Source organism: Lepidothrix coronata, unplaced genomic scaffold (assembly GCF_001604755.1).
Source record: "Lepidothrix coronata isolate B3197 unplaced genomic scaffold, Lepidothrix_coronata-1.0 Scaffold245, whole genome shotgun sequence".
Lineage (NCBI taxonomy): Eukaryota > Metazoa > Chordata > Aves > Passeriformes > Pipridae > Lepidothrix > Lepidothrix coronata.
The window spans coordinates 380,680-405,748 of NW_016690425.1; the positions used below are offsets into that span (position 1 = coordinate 380,680).

General features: G+C 38.7%; 1 protein-coding gene across 1 annotated transcript in view; it reads left to right on the plus strand.

Moving 5' to 3' along the window:
- Positions 1-25,069, plus strand: part of ARID1B (AT-rich interaction domain 1B) — a 323,028-nt gene that overhangs the window by 276,164 nt on the left and 21,795 nt on the right. The window contains exons 12-15 of the mRNA XM_017834907.1: positions 5,046-5,191; positions 12,650-12,759; positions 19,582-19,791; positions 23,178-23,382. Coding sequence (XP_017690396.1) covers positions 5,046-5,191; positions 12,650-12,759; positions 19,582-19,791; positions 23,178-23,382 — 671 coding nt within the window. The remainder of the gene's footprint in view (positions 1-5,045; positions 5,192-12,649; positions 12,760-19,581; positions 19,792-23,177; positions 23,383-25,069) is intronic.

The window sequence follows — 25,069 nt, forward strand, 5'->3', positions numbered from 1 at the left end:
GGTACTAAGTCATATATCAGCAACTGTGAAGTGCAAGAGCTTGTAGAGTGACTGCTGTGTAGCAGTCGGAGACAACACGTGAAGGTACTGTGGATTTCAGGTCCAATGAAAGAAAGACATCTCCGTATAAGAGACACTGCTCGGCAGCTGTGATCACTCATGTGCTCCTTTGTATTGTCACTGCTGTTCTTCCTTACAATTTCTTTGTTTGGCTTTTTAACGATGACCAGATCTTGCATGACATCTCTTTTTAAAAACACAGACTTCTGCGTTAGCTCAGAGGACACAATTAGATCTGATGCTACTTGTTTGCAGAGAAAAGAGATTAAGTACAGATTAAGCTTTGGGTAGATTGCAAATGAAGGAAAACAAAAGAGCAGAACAGGACCTTCTTAAAAGGAAATGTTTTGAATTTGATCAGTTGTATTTTGGACCCAGTAGTACACCAGACTATCAGCAGCACAATGAAGCTGACAGGCTAGGATCATAGGATCATTCAAGCTGGAAGGAGCCTCAAGAGGTCTGTAGTCCGACCTTTTTCTCATCAGGCTCAGCTTAGAGCTCATGAATTTATCCTGTTGGGTCTTCAAAACTTCCAAGGACAGAGATTTCCCAATCCCTCTGGGCCACCAGATCTAATTTCTGACTGTTTTCATGGGGAAAATGTTTTCCTTGCGTCCAGTCTGAACTTGAAGTGTTTTAACTCTTGCCCAGTGTGCCTAGTCCTCCCACTGTGCCGCACTGTGAAAAGCCCAGCTTCATCTTCTTGCTAACTACATTTTAGATGCTAGGGGACTGCTGTAGGCTCCTGTCGACAGCTCTTTCTGCCCCAAGCTGAACAGTCCTGCTTCAGCCCCTCCAGGATGAGTGCTCAAGCCCTGACCATCTAAGGGGTCCTCTGCTAAACTTACTCCGGTTTATCATCATCTTTTCTTTACTGGAGGATCTAAAACCGGACAGGATACTCTAGATAGAGGCTAATGAGTGCTGAGGAAGGAAGGGATGACCAGTTTCTTACATCTCCCAGCTCTGCACCTCTGCCAGGACAGTCTGCTGGCTCACGCTCAGCTCTGTCTGCAAAGATGCCCAGGGACTTTTCCGCAAAGCTTCTTCCCTGTGGTCAGGTCCCAGCTGGCACCACTGCAAAGGGCTCATCCTTCCCAGGTGCAGGACCTTGCACTTGTCCCTGTTGAATTTCAGAAGGTTCCTGTCAGCACATTCCTCCAGCCTGCCCAGATCCCCTGAGGTGGCAGCCCTTTCCTCAAGTGTAACATCTGGCTCTGGTATTATGCAAGTGCTGTGCCTTGCTAAATTGTCAACAGAGTAAATAAACCACAGAAAGCAAGTAGATTCCCCCATTCCCACTTTTAATCTCTTCCATTTGCTGAATTCTTGAAAATCTACTTGTAGCAGTAGAGCAGAAAAAAGAAATGTGTAGGCTTAGATATTGTGTTTAAATTGATAGCATAATCCTAACTTTGTATTGACTTGGCTGCTTTTTCCTCTAAATGGGGAAAATACATAATCTGAGATCACAATATTGTCTTCTAGTTGTCTAGTTCATATGCAATGCAGGATTTCTCTGACCAGTACATTTCGTAATGTGTTGCCTGTGTGTAGAAGTGTCGAGTACTAGTTTCCTTCATTCCCTTAGTGGGTAACTGCATCACACTGTGAAGGCATCTTTTCATTATATTCAACATAAGTGCTTCTTTTCTTAATTTCTTCCTATTATTCCTAATTACATCATCCCTAAGCAACCCAGCCCTTTGTGTTTGTGTGGCAAATATTGTAAAATTGTATACTTAACTGCATTTGTTCTGCTGTAGAATTCATAGCCGGTCAGCTGAATTTTTGCCATTAGATGTCACTACGTGTACACCAGACTGTTTTTAAAATACTTGATTTTTATTTAGTGATACAGAAGAATGGAGGAGAGAATTGGGAGATGTAGGAGAGAGTCTAGTACTATGCTTTGAGATATCTACTTCTTAAACAGTATGTTGGATATGCCTTTACTAAAAGCAGCACAGAAGGAAACATAAGATTTTTGACTTAAGTCCAACAACCAACAGATGATGCTGTGACCTTAAGCATATATAAATATGTTTAGCAGCTGCTGTGTAACATATTTATAAGTGTTTAGTGACCTGGAGGTTAATCAAAATGAGTTTGGTGATCTCAGCTCAGTTCTTAATGGACTCCACTTCATATTATAGCACTGATGCAGCACAATTTGTCACAGTCGGCAGTCTTTACTCAAAGGACGCCCACTGTGGAGTGAGAATTAAAGGCCAAAGTAATACCTGATTATTTCTCCCTAAAGAAACTTTCCATTCCAAGCCATCATAGAGCAAAATAATATGTGGAGGAGCTCTGTACTGCTCACTGCACCCAGTCTCAGGATAAAATAACGTTTACTCTTACAGGATGTCCTTTCAGCGTTACTGAATTTGCTCATGCGTACTGAGGGCAGTGCTTTGATAGGGGGCTGGGGAAGGACAAAGTCCTGCCAGGGATGGTGCTGAGTCTTTTCACTTGCTGGCCTCTTTCCAGAGATGGAGAGCTGTGTCCGTTCCAAGTGTGGCATTACATGGGAGGATGAAAGGAATAGTTATTGCCTTGCCAGATGAAATTTCAGAATTAGGTTCTGCCATTCAGGTCCTTCTGGGTACAGAAGCAATTTTTTTAGACTTCAGTTGTTTTCTTGCTGTCCTGGCTGAAGCTAGTGTATTGTTTTTATTTAATTTCTGCTTTCTGTCTAAACTGGAAACAGTTTCCTACTTTTTGATTTAAAGCTGTTGTACAGCAGTATGCTTTTGTGAGCTACAGTTGAGATTGATGTCCATACTAGGTAACATGAAATAGGTTATACCTCAATTTAAGACAACGAACAACCCCACAGCTTAGAAGATATGCATGCTATAGAAAGTAATAGTATTGAAATATTAGTAGGTAAGGACCAATTTCTGCTTACCTGCAAGGTGTGTATCTCCTGTGTATTTTTAAAGCAAAAGAAGGATATCGAAGAGATAGATACCTGTAGAGACTTGCCTTTTCCAGAATCCTAGCCTTACTCCATAAAAGAATATCTCAAAATCTATTACTTCTATTTTAAAGTGTAAAAATAAACTTGCACATTTTTTCATCTTCGCTAGTAACTTTATCCAGTAACAGAAAGGATCTTGCTTATCCAGCATAGAAAGAATTTTTCAGTTAACTGCATTTGTTGAAATACAGCAATTTTCAGCTAAAAAAGGGGGGTGGGGATGTTTGAGATACAGTATTTACATAAGAAAAGCTTGATTGTATGACTGAAATCTTTTAAAGTTGTTGCCAAATGGTTCTGCTCTTCTCCTTTCCCTTTGTAATTTTCCCTTGGAGCATTGCACCACCGTGCATTTTAAATCTTTTCCCTCCACTTCTCCTTGCAAGCTTCATCAGGGAAATGACATTGTATGGCAGTTGTCTCCTTCATATCAAAAGAAAGCCTTTGCCTCTTTACAAGAGTGAGAAAAGTTTGTCTTCAGAGAGCAAAGGACAAAACTGACTTGGAAAGAGATGCTTTATTTAGATAACACGTTCTCTTTTCCTCTGAAGAAATTCACAATGTGTCAAGAAAAATTAGGCCAAATAGTGCTTTAATGGTCTTTCTCCTGTACCTCCTAAAAAAGAAATCTATTCTTACCGATTGCATTAAGAATCTGCTATGAGTTTCAAGAAGACAAAAAGCCACTGAAGTTACTGAGGGTTCTTGGTTTAGGTGTTGTCTTTTTTGTTTGAATACTGATTAGTAATTAAAAGTAGAATTTATACCAAAACTTCTATCTTGCTATCAGGACATGCAGCTTTCCCTGCCCGTAGAATAGCATTAAATGCTTTGTTTTTTGTAAGGAAATAAAAGCTGACAGGTACTAAAGCTATGTAAAGGGGTGGTTGCTTTCTTGTTTCTTTTATTTAGAAAAACAGCATAAATTTACAGGGGGTACACTGAAGAAACAGGTCTGAGTTTTGGATTTCCTATGTAGTCTATGAATATACAAGTAAGTATATTTTTGCATGGGGTTTTATTTATCTATATGATTTTATATGTATGAGCCTTACCCCATAAATATTGTAATATGTGCTGCCTTCAGCTATACTAAGAAAAGGTAGATAATTGTTTGATGGATTAAAAGAATAAAAGGTTATTTTTTAAGTTGAATCCTGCATTACATTGGGCTATTCGGCTTACTTGGATTGGACTATTTTCTTCCTTGTGCCTCAATTAATCTATAGAATTTGATAAATCAAGTACCAAGCATACTAAGATACTTTTAAGAACTTAAAAGGATATAATTTTTAGTCCTTAAAAATATTTAGTCTGAAGATCTGAACATGTGGAGCATTATGTAAGGGCTTAATTTACACTAGTTTTTCAGATAAATATAAGTCTCAGTTATAAAAGCATTATACAAATATGTGGTTAATATTCAAAAGCAAAATAGTTCTACTGAGGTTTTTTTATTGTTTCAACAAAGTGTAATATGAAAGATTGGACATAGATGGCATGTACAAATGAACACTGTGTTCAGTGCAATAACAACAGATATAGAAATCAGAAACTGAGTCTGTGGTACCCATTTTTCTTCTGGTCATTTCACTGTTTGTTAAGCTATGACAGGTAAAGATTGCTATTACATGGTCAAATGGCAACTCGCTGGATTTTTTTTTCATGCCAATGCTAGGTTCTAATTTTGACTCCTAATCACATTGCTGTCTACTATAGGTGAATAATCTGAGTTGTATTTTTCTGCTGATTGGTAGTGGCATATAAAGACACTGTATACCTCTCTTGAATAGTCTTCACTCCAGTTCTATCTCAGATATATATATATAACTTGTTCAAGACTAATTCAAAGCCCCCTATATTGGTAAAGTGAACTAATTGCGTGCTTTCTCCTTAGCTATTTGCAAACAATAGGAGCTGTACTCTGTGACAAACCACAGCATCTTCAGCAATGAGGTACGTAATGAGACATTGTATGTGTGCTTTCTTCTCCTAGGCAAGGCAATTTTCCTGCCATGAATCAGAGTGGTATTATGGGATCCAGCTCCCCCTACACTCAGCCGATGAACAACAGCTCTGGCTTGATGAACCCGCAGGCTCCTCCTTACAGCATGGCACCTAACATGGTGAACAGTTCAACAGGTAATGGTGAGTAACTTTCAGCAGTGTCCTTCCTCCATAAATCGCCTTAGCAGCATCAGCCCTGGACTGGTGGCAGAGGAACAACCTTCTTCATTTAATTCACCCCTCTTGGGTGGTTTGGAGTGATTCAAAACTAAGCTAAGGTGCTCACTTTTTTTTTTGTAAAAATGTAACTCATACATTTTTCATTAAGTCCTTTTGCACAGCACATAGATGAGTAGAGTGTTTTGAACAGTTCCAGCAACACTCGGACTCAGTTTGATGTAGGTGTTGACCAGCAAGTATATGTATATTTCTGTGTATGTGACTGCAAGAGAGGGAAGGAGAATAACCTCATCTAAGAGGCTGCTATTGCTTTTCAGTGTCTTACTTCCTAAGGTTGCAATTTCAGATATTTAATGTGGTAGTAATTTAAAAAAAAGAGATGTGCACCTGCTCTGACTTGAAGATGCTGAAAGTTGAGCACTTAATATAATTACTCTGTTCAGAACACATAGGCCATATTCACTGTTTACAAAATTCATATAGGGTTTTCCTCATTTACGTCTTTAAATGTCATTTTATAAAATTTAATTATAACTTCCTTTTGCAAAAATAAAAAAAGCATATTCAATGTAGTGATTGGATTTATCTTTCATATCATGACTTATGAGTTTAGAATTGCTTGCAGCTTTGTGTATGACTTTGAAGGCAAGTGAATGTAGTTCTGCACAAACGTGCTTTATGGTCCGTATTCATCTTGAACTCCTAACAATTATCCTCCATCAAGATAATACTTCAGTAAAGATCAATTCTTTGATTGGGGTGTGTTTGGATGACGTTTCAATGACCTTGAAGTGGATCCTCCCAAATACTTATTCCAATCATGGAGTTTCTGTGCCTGCTTTACTGATTACATTATCCTTTTTTGAAATGTTGGGGTTTTTAAAGTTTTTGTGAAAGCTGAATAGGTTGTGCTAAGGTAATATGATGTTGTTTCTTGGTTGTTTTTGTTTTTACTTTTGTCTATTTCTTTAGAAATGCCTTACTACCTGAATTGTGTCTTACCAAGAGCCTGTTTGTTGGTATCTTTTTCTCTACTCTTCTTAGCCTGTTTAATTTCTTCATCCTTTGCCTCTTCCCCTATGTTTCCTTCCTGTCAATTTTATGTGTTTCTGCTTCTTGAGAAGAAAATGGCCACTGTGAGATGCTAGTGTCTAGTATGTCCAGAGAGTTTCTTTCCTCTACATAGGAACTCCTGAGACACTTAGCAGTGTCTTGTATTTCAAAAATACTATCTTACTGTTTTAGTGAGCAGAAGAAACAGAAAGGAAGCTTCTAATCACTAAGAGTAAAAAAAAAAAAAAAAAAAAGGCTTTTTTGGAAGCCATTGGTTAGTCCAGACAGCACACTGCACCATCTGATGGAGAGGGACAGACAAGCTGTTGAAAAGACCATTAGATAATAGCTTGCTTTTCCCCCACCAGAGCTGTCCCAGGTAATATTATGTTCTGTTTGTGTAGTTATGTGTTTTGTCTGGCTTGCTGAAATAAAATTACTTCTGAGCATTGAAACTGTGCTATAAATTTTGTTTTGCTATTAGCAGAAGTAATTTTTTCCCCTTTTCCGTTGGCCCCCAGAGCTGCAAAAATAACCAACAGCAAACAGATGGCAGAGTGCCCTGCCTAAGAAGATTTATATATTCCTAAGGAATAACCAGTTTAAAGGAAGATTCACAGAGGGTTTTTTTGTTCAGATAATTCAACCATTTGTTATTTCATACAGTGGAAATCTGTTCAATGCAAGACCATTTATCCTAGCAGTCTTTTGTATGGGGTAGTCATACTCTTTTTATTGTGTTATGCATTCTGAAATATTGGATTTTGAATAATTTAAACATTTATCAAGGTTTTTTCTGCCAGTGCATTTGTGAGGTTTTCTTTTGTTCCAGTTTTATTAATTCAGAGATTACCCAATGGAAAGTAAGAATGAGATGAAGTAAAGGAGTTCAGTGCACCTCTTTTAGTCTGGGAGCAGACACGCATCTAGAATGCTTTATGGAGCCAGCCTCCAGGAGAGATGGTGTTGGGGAGGAGACGGACACACACAACACCAAAAAGAGAAAATTAGGTGTGAATACACTGCAGAGGACAAATGCAGTGTGAATACTTAATTTCCCCTTATCCTGACTCATCCTTCTGCTTGGGTCAAAAAAATGAAAGTCTGAGCTTAAGGCAAGTGTAAATACAGTTCTTAAAATGATAATGCCTTGAGCTGAGAGAGCACTTCAGGGTCAGCTCTGGTGCTGCATTTGATGAGGTGGAAAACTTATAGGTGATACCTACTTATGGGCTTGAAAACAGTATTTTCTGTGACGTGAAGATCACTTCAGCTATCTGACTCTACAGCTTCCCCTTCCTCCCCACCGCACTTTGTAAAGTCACACATCTGTCAGATAAACCAGTGTTCAGTCAATGTGTAGGGCCTAAACCAAATACAACTGAGTGCCTGCTGATGGAGTTAAATGTGGGCATTAGTTAACTTACTCATATCCCTGAGCATGAACAATTGTGCTTTCAGTTAGAGGCCAATGAAAACCTAAGGTAAGCAGTAGGGAGAAGTTAGTTTCTTGGTTGACTGGGTTTCAGAGAGTGAAGTTGTGTTGCCTCCTGAGGGAGGAAGGTGGGTTCTGTATACATTTGTTTTAATCAAATGCACTTACTCTAAAACAGAGGAAGATTGCTGATACTGATGGAATTGTTTTCATATGGTGTTGGAGCTTTGGTACAACTATGTTTAACACTGGTCTTGCCACCCATTTTTAGTAGGATTTATAACTCCTTATTACCAGTTGATTCTTTTTTTTCCCCTTTATTTATTAATTAATATCACAGTTGAAAGGAAAATCATGCTGCAGTTACACATATTGGTACTTTAACAGTGACTGTGGATCAAACAGCAGATCACCAGCTTCTACTGATGTAGAGCAGTTTAGGAACACAGAAATTATGAGATGAAAGACAGATTCTTCTGATAGAGTATCCCATCCGTAGCAATAAAAAAACTTCAGGAAAATGGTGCCAGAATCCCTTCACAAGTATGGAACAAGCTACCATTCAGAAAAATTGTATAACCTCCACTGTCCTTTTATTATGTGAGTTCACATTTCCCATATATATTTTAGATTTTCCCCCCTATTTTTCAAATTCCAGCTTTAAAAATGCATCTAATAAACAGGAAACTTACAAATTCCAAAAGAAATAAAATAATTTCATGCTGTGAGCCTTGTTAATTCTAGTGAAAATTATTTTTAAAACAAAGTAATATGGAGTTTGGATCTCACAGATTTTGGTATTGTTCTTGCACAGAAACTGGCATTCACAATCTCTGCTACCTCTGGAGGTGAACAAACCAATAAGAAGGCATTAATCTCCTTCCTGCCACAAGGATCCTTTCGTAATTTCACTACCTCTGTCCAACTGAAACCTTCCTTTTTTTGGATATTATTATTACCAATGAATTTTTAACATTGTAATATTTTATATAAAACGTGAAGTTCTAGGAAAAATTAATTGCATGAAAGGATTTAAAATTATGTTCTTTGAAATAACATTAAAAATACTTAGCTTATTATATATATTTGACTTCATATTTATTTGGATGAACCTCTGATAGGAAAAGCAATCATATTTATGCATGTGAAGTATTTTTTAGAAACTTTATTTTTTCCATTTTGCAGCTTAGTTGCATTTTTCTGAAGAATGGAAACCTCCATTTATTGCACTATTTGTTTTACTCTAATTCATATCTTCATAGGAGCTATTAATGCACATTTAGATAAACTTTCTGGAGGTTGTCAGTAGTTGGTAACAGCTGTAGTGTCCTACCACCTATATGCCAAACAAGTGATGACCTTGATCCCATAGTCACTGTTTGACTGTAAGTCAAGTCAGTTCCTGGCATAGAGATGCCTGTGTCCCAAACTGCTTGTACTTGTCATCTCTGGGACAAGACTTGGTCAGCAGAAAGGAGGTGTATAACTGAGATGCCTGGTGGCCATCTCATCCCTTTCAGATAAGGTCCCAAGCACCTGGTACTGTGCTTTTCCCCAGAGGCCAATGGTTATTCCTGGCAGGACATCAGGCAATGCTCTTATCCCTCTTCCACTTTCTCTGTGGGCATAAAAGAAATGGGGATCCTTTTGCAACTCCACAGTCACAAATTCGCTGCTTTTGCTTTTGCTTTTTCTTCTCTTTCTTTTCTGCAGAGGGATAGTGCTAGGGGTGGAAGGGAGAAAGGATTGTCTTACAAAGGAAAGAATATTCTGTTTTGTAGAGCATGATTTGTTATTGCACTAGCAGTAAAGAGAAAAACAATGTTTGTATATTGCTGCTCCTACAGTATTTCATCATCTTCTGGGACTAGGAGAGCAGCCTTTAGCAAAAAAATAATACTTTGCTGCAGTTTTACTCATGTCAATATCTGCCTTTGAGTACATGAAATTCAGCGTGGAATAGTTAATTCAGGACCTTGACCTATACTTGCTTTTTGAAATCATTCTAGCTCTTAAATTCTTATGATAAGCCAGAGGCTAGTACTTGAAACCTGTTCACAGTATGCCGTAACACTATTTGAGTCAAGTTTTCCCTGTTACCCTCCTCTCTACAATGTTTTATCCTTAGGTTTGCACTTCACATGAAGAATTATTAGTACCCGTGTAGAAAGAGACTGGGTCTTATTTTAGCAGTTTCGTGACAATAACAGTATTTCACTGCTCAGAAAGGGTCAAAACAATGTTCTCGCTGTACCGCTTAGCTAAAAAAAAGTGAAAGAATGTCTGCTCACAAATCGCTGGAGAGTATGTTTGCAAGAAGTTACGAAACAGCATTTCAACAGCAGATAGAAAAGTAGCTGTGGAAACATCTTAGGTAAAAGCTATAGGGAAACTAGACAGCCTTGCAGTTTGCTAGTAAAATGCTTGCAGTTCTCCTCTTTGAGGTAGAAAGAAAGAATGTAGATGAAGTAAATAATTTAGAACAAAAAATTAAACAGAATTTGGGAAACTTTCCTTTTTTTAATAATTGTCTCTAATTCCTGATAGTTGTCTTTGCATATACCAGCAAGCAATATTCAAAAGCCAAAATGAGCCTATATTTTTACATTTCTGAACATGATTAATACAGTCAGAATATATGTGGTAATCTCCAGACTGGAGATTACCCAGCCCTTTTACGTGAAGTGTTAACTTAAACCCCTCTGGAAAAGAGATTCATAAGGGAGTTCTGATGGAAAGAAAACTAACCAGGAGTGGACACAATTTTTAAATTCTTTGCAATAGAAATACAGTGTGCCAACCTAGATAACAGTGAGGTATCAGCAGAGGATTTAGACATGCAGAATTCTGGTGAAGAAGCGTGATTGTTAACGTCACTTTTTTTGACCTCTCTAAAATGGCTTTAGAGGGGAAGGGCCATCTTTGGTTGCTTTGAAACTAAAACTAAGACTTCTTTTATAGCACTTTCACGCTTGAAATATGCCAACTGATAAAATGGATTTTGTTTAACAGTTCTGCATCCCAGTTTGAAACGAGACCATGGCATATATTTGACCATTTTATACATATTTTTTTAAAAATCTCTAAAAGAAAAATAACTTTTTTAATTGTGGAATTGAAAACTAAAATGTGCTAGACTGCCATTCTTCACTTGAGAATGGTCACAAGCTGCCCCAACTCTGCAAACAGAGTATAAGGGCAAAATGCATACAAATCAAATGCTTAGTGGATGCTGACTTCCCAGTGGCATATTGACTGGATGTTTTGTTGAGATTTCACACACATACATAAAAATAACAGCATTTTTAGCTGATCCAAATAGATTTTTCTCTGCAGCTGCATCACTTGTAAAAGGCTTTTTGTTCCAATTCTTGAAGTCTGAAGTATTGCAAGTAATTTTTTTTTTAAATCTCAATTATGATTTGTGTGTTGTGATGACTTTAAGGGCTTGATTGGGCTACAAATGTGCTTTGAAAAAACAAGAAAATGTGCCCATGAAAAACACCGGCAGTTCAAAGCTGAATATTGAGCATACAGTTGTAAACTCACATGGCACATGGCTGGGTAGGTTTTTTTGGCAGACCGAGAGTTTCAACCTGCAGTGATGCTAAAGATATTAGCAAATTAGCACTGCAAAGCTTGCCAGAGTATTCGCTAGAGTCCTGCTCATGCTCTCACTGCTGTAATTAAAACTAATTATTTTCTAAAACATAGTAATACATGAATATGTGGAATAATCATTTTGTATTGGGCAATCTGTGAAGTATTTTTAAAGCTTCTTTTCCCCCTCCTATCTTTGGCTTGCTATGCAGTGTGCCTGCTGCCTAGTGCAAGCCAGCACTATCATTTTAGGAGAGGCATGCTAGTCTGGTAATGACAATGATGATAATGTTTAGATTTGGGGTATGTATTTTTTCCTTTTTATTGTCTTGTAGGTTATTCTGTGTTTTTATCATCCCATATCCTTCTTTGAAAGAAGGACATGAGGGAGATTAAAAAAGGAGAGAAAGGAAAGGCAATCCAGTCTTTCACAAATGCTGTCCACATGGTTTTCAGCAGGAAAAGAATCACCTGGTGTCTTGCTGCTGTTCTCTGGTTATTTGCATTGATTCAGTGTTATGGCACCTCCTAGCATCTCCTCTGCCCTGTATTTTCTGTCTGTTTATCTGGATGTTTCTTCTTGCATCTTTCTAGAAATCCAGGAACCCAGCAGCTCCGCAGCAGTAATACTATACTTAGCACTTGCATCTTCAAATAAAAAACCCTTAAACTCCTCGCACTCCTGGGAAGCAACTGCATGCCATTATCAGAGAAAGACATTTGTGCATTCATTATAGTCCCACCTCATTTTGGCAGGAGGGAGGAAGTTGAGTGCTAAGTTCTCCAACAGAGCACGGTTTACAGCTTGTAATTCTGTAGCTAAGGGTCACAGAGGCTGAACCATTCATATCGAAGTCAGTAGGGGCAGGAATTATCTGCTGGACACCAACCTTAATACAGACGTAATTGGAAAATTCAGCCTTTTTTTTGGATTCAACACGGCAAGCAAAATGTGTATTGTTTTCATTTATGTTTGTCTGTTGCTAAAGGGAGAGTGCAGTAATTAAAATACGTTGTTTTTCTGTTAAAATGTTGTGGTCAAATGCAGAGACAGTTGAAGAGTACCAGCAGCACAAAGAATGAATTTTGCTCTGTAAAGTGGTGGTGGTTGTTGTTGCATGGTGTTTGTATTCTCTCCTGTTCGTTCTCTTTTATTTCCTCAATTCAACTGAAGAGGTTTCCAGGTTTCCAGAGGCTAGAATAACAGGACAGAGGTGGGACAACCTCTCCTTCACATGGCACCACAGTCTTGCAGCAAGGAAGCGTGTTTTTTCCTGCAAAGCCAAACACAGTCATGCTTAACTGTTTCTCCTGTTTTCGATTAGCACCTATGGGTCTTGCAGATATGATGACACCTGGTGAGTCCAAACTACCCCTTCCTCTCAAAGCAGATGGCAAAGAAGAAGGACCACCCCAACCCGAGAGCAAGTCAAAGGTATTTACCACCTCCGCACGTGGTGTTGGTTCTGCCTGCAGAAGTCTGCTGTGTTGTCCTTCATCTTCTGGTTTTGGCCTACCCACTTCTGTTCTTTCCTGCATGCCTTTCCATTCACGTGCAATCTCTTTGTTTCTTTATTTTTTTTTCTTTTTTCCTTCATTGTGTGGATCTGAAAGTTACTAGTTCTTATGGCATTTTAACTTGTGGGGGCAAAGCATCCCAAGCCAAAAGTTGCGGGGGTGTTCAGCTGTGCCAGGTGGGTGGGAAAGAAGGGTCTTGCCTGGTTTTAATCCTTGCAGCCATTTTTCTCTGCCTTCAGTTATAGCTTCCTGTTTTGGCCGCCTCAGCAGCAGCAACATACTTTAATATTTTGCTTTCCTGCCTTATTTGATAAAATAAGGTGAACAGCTTGTTTTTTTCTTTCTTTCATAATGGGAAACCCATGCTTAGCATTTCATGTGAGCTTGAAGTAAGCATGGTGGCTTAGTGACTTTAGCCAAGCATCAAGCAAACTTTCCAAATTATACTAATTAACAATGTTGTTTTAATACCTTTTATATATATATAAATATATTTATATATGTGTGTGTTTTCTGTATGTGTCTCTCTGTTTATATATATTTTATATATAAAAATTGGTCAGTCTGTTAAAATGGATGTATTTTCTTTGTTTTTAATAAAGTTTGCCCTGCCTTTGTCATATTATTTTTTTTTATTCCTCTACCACAGGATAGCTACAGCTCTCAGGGTATTTCTCAGCCCCCAACCCCAGGCAACCTGCCAGTCCCTTCCCCAATGTCCCCAAGCTCTGCTAGCATCTCCTCATTTCATGGAGATGAAAGTGATAGCATTAGCAGCCCAGGCTGGCCAAAGACTCCATCAAGCCCTGTAAGTGGCTCTGGTTTTTTTGGTTTTTGTTTATTTTTTTGTAATTAATTATATTTTAATGCTTGCTTGTTTGTTTTGTAAATTCCTTTTCTTCATTATTTATCCACTAAACAGTTTTCTTTCTCTGTAAGACTGGGTACAAATTCTGCTCTCGGACACATGACTGTAAGTTCCACTGCCTGGCTTCAGTGGGGCCTGAGCATGCTTATCCAAGGGCAAAATTTGTCCCAACAGTACTTTGAAATAAGAAAGAATAAAATTGCGTGCATCATGCAAGTGTGCTGTCTGGTAAAACAGCAGTTGTTGTGAAGAAAACGTCCTTCCTATAATGCATCAGCTTCCAAGCATGCCGACTGTGTTGTTAAGGACAATTCCATTTCTGTTCCTGGGCCCAAACTCCTTCACACAACTGACTTCACTCTGGTTGCTACACTTGTCTTTATTATGATTATTTAGGGAAAGAAAACCAAACAAAACAAAACAAAATGAGAAATCTTCTCCCCTATTGAAACTAAGTCAAATTATAGACTCAGCACCACGAAAAAGCTGCCATTTATGTTTTTGAAACATTTTTATTTTTGAATTGTGTATCTGGAAATACAGCCATTAGGCTATCAGGGCACAGTCTAAACCAAAAATGTTTCTAATTTGCTTCATTGGGTTATTTTGAAATAACCCAGATTGTGAGTAGAAAAAAGCCCCTGATGCATGTACATTTTTAGAAAACTATTTTTTAGATGAATAATGTTTAATCATTCTCATACAGGTGTTAAAGAAAAACCTGAGAGAGACGTGTGGAGCTAAAACTGAATTTCATCATCTATCTATCTATAGATATACACATGGAAAATCTATATACATATATAGAAAAGAGAATGAAGACATAAGCTGATACGGCCTCTGGGGAGCAAATGTCCACTTGATCATTTTTGTTTTGTTTTGTTTTGTTTTTAATTAGAAATATATATGTCGTTCCTCTCTTATTTCTTTTTATCAAAAGTAGGAACGATTGTAGTAAAATACTGAAACGTATTCTTGTATAAAGGGTGTTTTCTCCAATGTTAGTGATAAACAACTAAATTTTTACAAAGTGATACATTGAAGTGTATGTCTCAGGGCAAACAGAGGAAGGCCAATCGGAGGGGAAAGATCTACCCATTCAAAAATCAGGCATCTAGTGAATCCCCTGAACAAAGGGGCAGCATGGCATGAAATGCACCACTTCAATCTTTGGATATTTATTTGACAGCAACTTTGAGTCTCAGAAGGCAGCTGATGTTACTTATTCCCACAAAGTCTCATCTTTTTCTTCACAGCATTTCTGAAAGCATGATACCAAAAATTCTGTTAGCTTTCTTTGTAGCAAAGAATACTTTGGGTATTGCTTGTTTGGGCAGTTTTCTGGAGGAAAACGAGAGTTACTGCGCAGGCTGTCTAACACATTGAGTGCTTCCTCTACAAGGGTACCAAACAACAACGCATTCCTGAGCTCATTGCATAAACTGTGTAGCAAATCCTACAGCCATCATGAACATATGTGAAGACTTTTCCATGTAAATATGCCAAAGTATAGCATTGGAAAAAATAAATGAGGAAAGTTTATGCTTTCAATTTCTTCTGACTGTCCTTCTGTCCAAAAGCTTCAGTTAGCTTCTTAGTACACAGATGTGGATACATACGGTACTTTGGAAGGATAGAAAAATAAGTGGTGTAAGTGAGCTGGTCCCTTTCTACCTGTGATGGCCAGTGGATTGGATAACTTCATCGACATCAACAGCAGCCTGACATAGAGTGGAATGATTGATTGCAGGCGTTTCGTTACACTTGAAAACAGCCTGAATTGGTTCATTAAATCCCAAAGCTGCTTCATGTGCTACAACTTCTCCATTCCAGCAAAGGATAAAAGCAAGGGTGAATAGTCTGATTCACTTCAGGATATCCCTGTGATCCTACTAAGTGGATCCTCTCTTTCAGCTGTTTTGTGTGGAAGAGAGGCATATGAAAATGGGAAGAAGGAATTGTTAAACATTATGTTTTGAGGCCTCTTTGGGTACATCAGTAAAAGAACACTTCTGCCATGCAAATTTTGCATGTAATGTGCATCTCTGACAGCAGTGAGGTAGTTTTAAAATTTTTTAAAAGAGACATTCCAAGCATGGGTGTGAACTGTGCAGGGTCACTGCAACATGAATAAAACAGTAGGTTATGAAAACCACATAAAATGCTGTTCAGTGTCCATAGGTACTCATGAACATGACAGTGAGTACACCTGAATAGTACTACATCTCCATGGTGCTATCTGTGAGGGGTCTGCTGAGTCCTTCAGGAGAAAATCTTGATAGAGGATTGTGTCCTGCAAAAGCCTCTGCCAGAGACTGGACTTCGGCAGTTTTTGCTGCCTGTGTATGCACACTCTGTTCTGTAGTAAAAGAGTAGTAAATTGGCAAATTCTTCATTGAAGTGGGAGAAGTGAATGGTAGATAGTTCTATAAATATAGATGCTTAAAGATATGTACAGAAAAAACTATCCACTGCCTTTCATGTGAAAAGAACTCCTACAGAAATTTGTGTTGCTCTGAAGGATTCTGCAGACTCACCATACAAGGGTCTGTATATAATACAGTTTTAATAGGGGGTTTTAATATAGGGTTCAGCAGACTTAGTATGGGAATTGGCTTTGGTATCCACATACTTTGGTGGAGTGTTTTTAATCACCCATTTAAACATGGCCAGACATACCGTGTGGAAGAGTGCTGAGGACTGAGGGCAGAGTAGGATACAACTAAATCAATAAAGGTATGTGCCACAGGCTTGGAATAACATTCTTTTATCACCAAAATGATCAACAAACTTAACAGAAGAAAGGCTCATGATCTGTATTCTTCCAGCATTGCCTGACATGTGCTCATTTTGGTTAACAATGGGATCATTCTCTTATAAACCCTTGTTTTCTGATGGTTAATATTTACCTATAGGCAAATTTGGGCTTCCAGATGAACCTGCCCGTGTGAAACTGAAGTTTGTTTGTGTGTAGACTAGCTTGCACACACCTGTCATTTTTATACATTTACATTTATAAAAATAGAGAAGAGAAAAAGATCTTTACTCTTGAGGAATAGCATTCTTCCTTCCAGTGCATTCTTCTACAGTTAACATTTCATTTTAGAAGAAAATTGCACCCATTTTACAAAGCATGACAACCTGAAAGCTCACACAGTAAGAAACACTTCTTACCTTCTGTAAGCTGTGAAAAGTTTTCAGATTATACTGTCATTTTAGAGCCTGCTGCCACACTGCTGAAAAGCAGCATCATTTGAGATATATAGTAGAAAAACGCAGAATGAAAAATTCTTAACTCTTTCCCTTCTGCTCTGAATTGGATTTGAAAAATGAATCTTAACATACAAAAATGAAATCCTAAAATTGGTAAATCTGAGGTTTCTTAACCATGAATTACGATAAAAGAGAAATAGAAACTATTCTGTTGCTTCATATGTTAGAATATAAGCACATAGAAAATTTTCTGGGTGAAAGTTGAAATTTCCCACCTTCATTTTTGTTACAGTTCTGGGAGATCTTAAGTGTCAGATTAAAATTAATACCGATGAGTAGTAGAGTAACTTCATACTTACTGCAGTTGGTAGTGGGGTAGCTCCAATTCATTCAGCTATTCAAGCCTGTGTGATCACATATCTGTTCTCACTGCGAAAACAAATTAGTAGCAACATGACTTGCCTGCTTCCCTCTTTCCACCCACCCCCCAAAAAAACAAAACAACAACCCAAACTTTGACATAGTATATTTGTTGCAAAGAGTTAAACTGATTTTCTTAAACACCCAGATACATAGCAAGCGATGCTCTTGAGTAAACTGGTTGCCATTACAGAATCAGTTTGTGCTTTCTTTGCATAATCTGCAGGATTCATGTCAAAGTACTTTCCTGCCAGCCACTTAGTAAAACAAATTCAGCCTTGACTCTGACTTCAGTAGGAGTTGTAATGCAGCTGAGTCTGGCTCAAGTAAATTCAGGAGAGCACCTCATTTCTAAGTAAGAAGGGTAATCATATCTATCTGTAGGAAGGACTGCTGGGAAGAAGTTTCAGTGTCAGGAAGGCAGAAAACTTTACAGGAGGCTATTTATTTAATTAAAATGAATATCCATTCACTGGAAAGAACAGCAATGGCTCATGGAACTACTAGGTCACCCCCCTTGGCTTCATGTTTCTTTTCTCCTGACTCTCTTCCAACGTTGCCAAGTTTCAGCTGACGGCTGGGAGGAGATACAGAGACCGTTATATTTTCCAGGCTAAGATGCACGATGAATGGTGGGAATGCTTTTAAAATCACTGGCAGTGGGGTTCTACCCCACTGAATCCTTCCTTCCTGGCATTTACTGCCAGGCCTCACCACTGCTGTGTGGGGGCATGGGCGAAGTGGGTGCTTCTGTAGCATCTGTGAGGTATGGCTAGGGTCTTCTTTAGAGATGTTCAACTAAGAATGAGTTTCTGTTTGCTTGAGAATCGTGCTGTCTTCTGTTCAAAGTAAGGAAAAGGCAAAGGAGGGAAAGAGTGATTGACTAGATGAGTTTAAAGAAGTGTCTACTGCAATCAACAACAAAGTTTAGCATTTTACTATACAGACATAAAGGATATGTTTCCCTTCACATATTTGGATCATTTCCCAAGGCTGTATGTCAGTCTTTTTCCCTTGTGTTTGATTCTGAACCATTCCCATCTTCCACAGCTGAGCAAATCACTTCACCTTTTGCAAGTGGGAGGGTCTTCCTGCGGCAGCAGCCCCTCTCTGCTGTCAGATCAGAAGCAGCTCAAGTAGAGAGTGCAACAAGGCCTGTCCACACATGGCATAGAGCCTAGCTCACAGGGTTATATTGCACAGAAAAAAAGGGTGAGAATTTATAGCTTCTGTAGCAGCCTCTGTGCTTTCTCCTGTCTCCACAGTTAAAAAAAAAAAAAAAGGTGGGGGGGATGAAACATAATATGAGCTTTCATTAGCTGTAAAGCCCAAAGAGCAGCGGGAAAACAGGTTCACTGCTGCCTTTCTGCCACGGAGACAGAATTCTGCTCTTACCAGCTCTTTTGCTTTTCCTGGTAGTGGTTCAGCTCTAGTTGCTGCCCATCCTTGGTTTTCTGCACACATTCTCTTTGCAAGGTAGGACAGGTGAGATGGGTATCTTCTGTCCTCTGTCAGGGGAGGAGAGTAGTAGCTACTCCTAAGCCTAATTGGATCTGGCAGGTAATTGACAGTTCACAAAGAGTATTGCCACCAATCTCCTTGTAGGCTCCTGTAGGCACCCTTGCTCATCTTGCTTATTGGCCAGCAGCAATGTGAAAAAGTAATAAAGTAACCATTTGTAACCATTTGTGACTCTGAAGAGAGTACTAGTCCTCCCTGTGCTGCTTTGCCATGATTCACACTTTAGACTATTTTTGTGTAATTCCTGCTCTGGAGAAATCACTTTCAAGTTTTCTAGCCCCCTTTGAGGGCAAAGAAGAGAGGATTGGTTTTATTCATTTTTAGGATTTTCTAAACTTGTATAGGACAAACTTGTTTTTAATTTTACCAAAATGGTTGCTTGCAAAGCACTTTGAGGTAAGTGCATGAGAAGCACTGTGTGAGAGCTTAAAATGACATGAGGCAACATCAGAAACTTGCCTTCTGGGATCCAAAGTTCAGATCACTGAAAGAAATATGAAAATGGGGAGTTTGGGCCCTTTATTTAGAAAGGTACTTTTCCGTATATGAACAGAATGTACTGTTTGTGCCTGAACTAGTAGCCTTCATTCCTGACTGTTGTGTGATAGCTTTAGTTTGTTTGACATCTTCTCTTTTTCAATGTTGTGAGTTTCTTACTTTCTCTTCCCTTCCCCTCCCACCCTTCCCCCAACTCTTTCTTTTCTTCTTGTGATTTAGAAATCAAGTTCCTCTACCACAACTGGTGAGAAGATCACTAAAGTCTATGAGCTAGGAAATGAGCCGGAGCGAAAGATGTGGGTGGATCGGTACCTGACATTCATGGAAGAGAGGGGCACGCCTGTGGCCAGTCTGCCAGCTGTTGGAAAGAAGCCTTTGGACTTGTTCAGGCTCTATGTCTGCGTCAAAGAGATTGGAGGTTTAGCACAGGTAAGAAGTAGTGCTTGAAAATGAACCTTTTGAAAAGGCAATGCACGTTTTTTTTCTAGAGTATTTCCTGCTGGTTACACCATTATGTTTTCAGCCCTGACAGTGTTGTTGAAGAAAATAGTTTCATGCTTTAATATCTGTCTGGAGTTCATTTTGGGCTGTATAATGGCCCTAAAATTTCAGAGTTTGAATCAAGACTGACCATTGCTATAGAGAGATTAAATTGTTGCCTGTTCAGGGGAATCTAGTAATGCTACTAAGAGAAGAAAAAAGAAAAGGCCACTGAATCAAAGTTATGAGTAAGAAGCAGATGATAGAGCTAAAAGGAAAGGAGATTTTTAAATCCATCTTTCTCAGATAGTGATACAGCCTCTAGGACAAATCAGTTCATCTCTCCAGAGAAGCTGCAGATATATTCCTAAACTACAGTCCTTCATTCTAAACCTTTCATCTCTGAGTGTCTGTATGTAGTACATTTGTTTCTTAGACACAGACTGTGCTTTGCCTGTGTTGAGAAAATGCTTACAGGATATTTTGGGTAGCCTTGCAAACATAATGATTACAAGGAAAAGGTAAATTACTTAAATGAGTAGAAGGAAAATGAAAGCAGGAAGAGCTGAGAATAAAAATTGTCACAGATGGGAGGGAGAAGCTTTGGTTTGTGTTCTCACCAGTTAACTAGAAGTTTTGCAAAGGGATGTTTGGAAATTACTCATGAGTTCAATAGGACTGACCACCACAGAGCAAAATGAAATGTTTAATTGTCTAGCACCATCAAAAGGGAAAGCAGGAGAAAACAGTCAGTATTTGAAGTCTTAGATTCAACATTCAAAGTCTCCTGTCCTTGCCTGATGCTTTTACAAAGTATCCCTTGCATCTGGGGGATCATTCTGGCTAGGTGCTAGAAACTACTGTGAAGTGCAGAGATCCATAATTTCTGTGGATTTAGGGACATTTGTGGATGTTTAATGCCTTGCAAAATGAGGTCTTACATATGGCTGTGTAGATAAATATATCTGTGCAATATTTAATATAAAACATGTAATACAATTTTACACTAATTACAAACTATTAACTCAAAAACATGGCAAGCAAATTAGATCTTCAGAAAGAATGCATTTTAATAATCTGTGTGGTTAGTTCAAGAAAGGAATGTCCAACATCAATTAGTACCATTTTCAAAGCTATTTTTAAAAGTACACCTCACAACATAGGATTTGACTACTGAATTAGATCCTTGGCCCTTCAAATCCAGGGATTTTAGCTATTCCTGTTATTAAAGAAATGCAAAGAAACCTAATATAATTCACCTTGCCCATTCTTAAATGCTGTATATGGGTAAGAGATACTATTCTGACATCTTTAGTGATCTGGTCATGCCCCCCAGCATCATACAGATTTGATTACTTTTTGATCAGAAACTTTATTACAGGTAAATCGTGTCATGCAGCTGCTCTGCATCATACAGCATGATTATGCCCATAGTATGATTCTTAGCATCAAAAATTGAGCAAGATGAGGGGCAGATGAGATATTCTAGATAGTCATTCATCTTTTCTTATTATGGAAGTTTACTTTATTTTGGGACATTCAGTGTTGGTTTTCACCGACAGACATTATACTTTGCCAAAGAATAGATACTGTTCACTTAGACTGATTTTTGAAAGAGCTTGAGTTACAAATGCATGTGCTTCGGTACTGCTAAAAATTTACAGTTAGAATAAAGGTTCCTGGTTTTGCTGGTGTGCCCACATGAATGTTCGCTATGTTTATCTGTTTAGAGTTACTGAGAGGTGCAGAGCTTTGCTTGCCGAGTTTTATTTAAATACATCTGTGTGATGCCCTCCTAAAAAGCTGTTGCTCCAACTGCTGCACTCCACATCTCATGATTCTGCCTGGAGAGTGACAGAGTGTTAAGCTGTGCAGCAGTGGTGCATATTCTCTGTCTGAATGGTTGCAGTTGATGGGGTCCAAACGTGAACAGACCAGCTGTTGGCAGTCTTCTTTTAAATGCCAATATACTGGGCATTTAGACATGAAGGTTTCTGTTTGCATTATGCAATGTGTTCATTACGCACCACTTAGCTGTAAGCCAGTAGGAACAAAGAGCTGTGTAACTGAATTTCAAGCCTCAACAGGAGCAGTTTATGAAAATCTGGTGTTCTTTAACTCTTGAGTTCTTTCAGGATGTACCAGAGAAATAAAAACACTTAGCCATCCCAACCTGTTTGCTATTAATGCCATCCTCGAAAAATCTTTGCTGACTGGCAGCAGTTACGGTGTTACAGAGAAACATAAAAAATGTTTCCTTTGCTGTCACATAGACTAAGGAACAGTATGGATAATGATAACCTTTCTAGCTATACAAGTTAAATTAGAGTCATTAAAATCTCAGGCCTCAGGGCAAGTAGCAGACATCATGGAATCAGGATTGTTCCTCAACAAAATCTGGGATGTTTAAAGCCTATTTATTTTGGTGCTGACCCCTCTTCTTGGATCATACCTAGGAATTGCATAACTGGTTGAATGAACTTGGGGGCATCAGGTATTACAGAAAAAACACTGGCTGCTATGAGTGGTACAGCTGAGTGAGCCAGCGGCATCATCCAGGATGACAAATGAACTTTGCTGTTATTACAGATCAGCTGTGTTTGAGGAACTCATGAGCGGAGTCTTTCAATATTCTCAGCCTTACACTGCAAACAAGACTCACAGTGGAATTGTGTAGGCAGCATTGTAATACAGCGTATTGCTGGACTAGCCATGTGTGTTTGAAGTCTGCCTTAATTAATTAGGGGCCTGGCTTCACTATGCTTCTCATCTAGCCGGAGGATCATCGATCTGTCCCTGCAAGACAGACTAAAGTGAAAGGACTTGAACCAGGAATTACAAGCTGAACTGTTTGACAGTTGGTGGCTATTTGGGAGAAAAATTTATTTTTCGTATTAATGCTCAAACACTTAAATTGCAGAGTAACACTGTTACTGCTTTCTAAATTAGTTTTTAGAAGCTGCTTTTTAATTAGAAATGAGTGGGTGTGGGTGGGTGTCAGAGAGGGAGAGAATGAGCAGGAACTTGCTTGGAAATGGATTGCTAAACTGAAGAGCATAGACCCTGGAAGAGTGTTAGACATTTAAAGGATGCACCATGCAGAAGACTCCACAAGCAAAGCTTTTTATGTAGCTATCAGCAGGTTCCTTAATGGTTTTATAACTGTAAATGCTGTCTGTGCATTACTGCGTGTGGGAGTAATGAGCATTAGTTAAAAGAGGAAAATAAAAAAAAGTAAACCAGGACATTAAGTGCTTTTTTTTTTCCTTTTTAGTTTCCCGACTTAAGCAAAACACTTTGCTGCAAACCAATGATTCTACTGTTTACTTTGCTAGGTTAATAAAAACAAGAAGTGGCGTGAGCTGGCAACCACCTTGAACGTTGGCACTTCGAGCAGCGCAGCCAGCTCCCTGAAAAAACAATACATTCAGTACCTGTTTGCCTTCGAGTGCAAGATTGAGCGAGGGGAGGAGCCCCCTCCAGAAGTCTTCAGCACTGGAGATACCAAGAAACAACCTAAGATTCAGCCGCCATCTCCTGGTAAGTCAAATGAACTGCAGCCTCTTACACAACCACTTTTTGAATGCAAAAGATACTAGGTTACACTTTATATATTTAGAAGCATGTCTTACTAATGCTGGACAAACGACGACGATAAATCTGTTGCTACCATCTTGTTCTCAAACTTGGACCTGAGTCAAGTCAGATTTAACTCTGAAGGGCCATCTGCAGTCATGTGTCTGGTTTGTCCTTGCTCACTCCAACATACAAAGACATTGTACCCATAATGTTCAGAGTTATGTTGGCATAATAAAAAGAACAGTGTTCTGCATGGATGTGCTTGCACCGTAGAACAGGAAGCAGCCTTAAAGGAGCATCCATTTGTCTAAAGATAAGACTCTGGTACTTACACTTTCCTTGCTGTGAATCTGAAGCTGCATTTTCAACACAACTGTTGGTCAGTAAGGCTTCAGTTGGAGTCAGGATGGCAGATGCTGGACTGAACAGTGAGTCTCAGATGGTTGCTCTGATACAGCTCATGTCGAATGTGTGGCAGATGGAGAGCTGAGAGTATGGTGCATCCCCACTGCCAAACATCATAGTTTGGAGGCACGCTCTCTATTCTTTTGTTGCTAATCCTGTGTGTCAGATAAGTCGTTAACATCACTGTCTTTATCTTCTCATTTGAAAAATTGGAACCGGAATTACTTTACTTTAGCTGTTCTTTTTTCATGTATGGTGTGATGTTTGGAACCACTGTTTTCTTTCTAAATTCATTTAACTTAAGATTCTCAGGATTAGATAATCATGGTTGATATTCAAGGCAGGACAGTCCTTGAGTAGAAACATAGTATTAGTCTGTGATGTTGACTTCTGGACTACCCATGGAAGAGGAAAAGTTTTGTTTGATTATTTTGGGTTATTCCTTTGCTTATTAGCTTTTCTGACCAACAAAATAATTCGACAAAATCTGTGAACTACTGTCACAATTACTACTAGGCAGACCAGCATCTGTTATTGCCAAGAGAATATAATTCCTGGAGTGTTTACAGCAGTTTCCTGCATTAGAAGGCAGTTTTAGAAAAGTATTCACTCAATTTCTGTTAGTGCAGTTCACTGGCTGAAAATGGGAAGTGGAGAGTCGGGGACCCAGCAACCTCTGCAGACAGTTTGCAACTGCATGACTCCAGTACCCTGTTGTGGATACTAGAAAATTGCAAAGACCTTTATAATCATATAATAAAGTTCTGGCCTTTCCAAGAGCATTTCTTACAATAGAGCTTTGTCAGTACAGAAAAGCTAACAGTGATAAGGCTTAAACCTTTCTCAGACTGATTTATTCAGTGTAAGGATTTGGGGGAGTATTTAGTTAGAATCTTCCTAAGTACATCTCTGTGTAATGACTTAAACATTTCCTTCACATTATTAAAATCTAGGGTTATTAGGTACACCAGGGGTGATTGCTTAATAGAGAGGATGACTAGGTTACTTTGCAGTGCCAGCTTAGAAGATGGAGAAAAACATTTGGTAGTGCAAGTGAAGCCCATAGTCCAAATGTTTATCTGTCTGAAATGAGCAGAATGTCCTGAATGTGCACAGCTGAAAAAATAAAATATGTTGGAGGTACCCATCACCTTCTGAGAAGACTGGTAAGGGAAGCTGAAACTGTTAGACTTGTTAAGGACACTGAGGTGAAAATTAATCTGTTTCTAAAAATGAAAGAGTA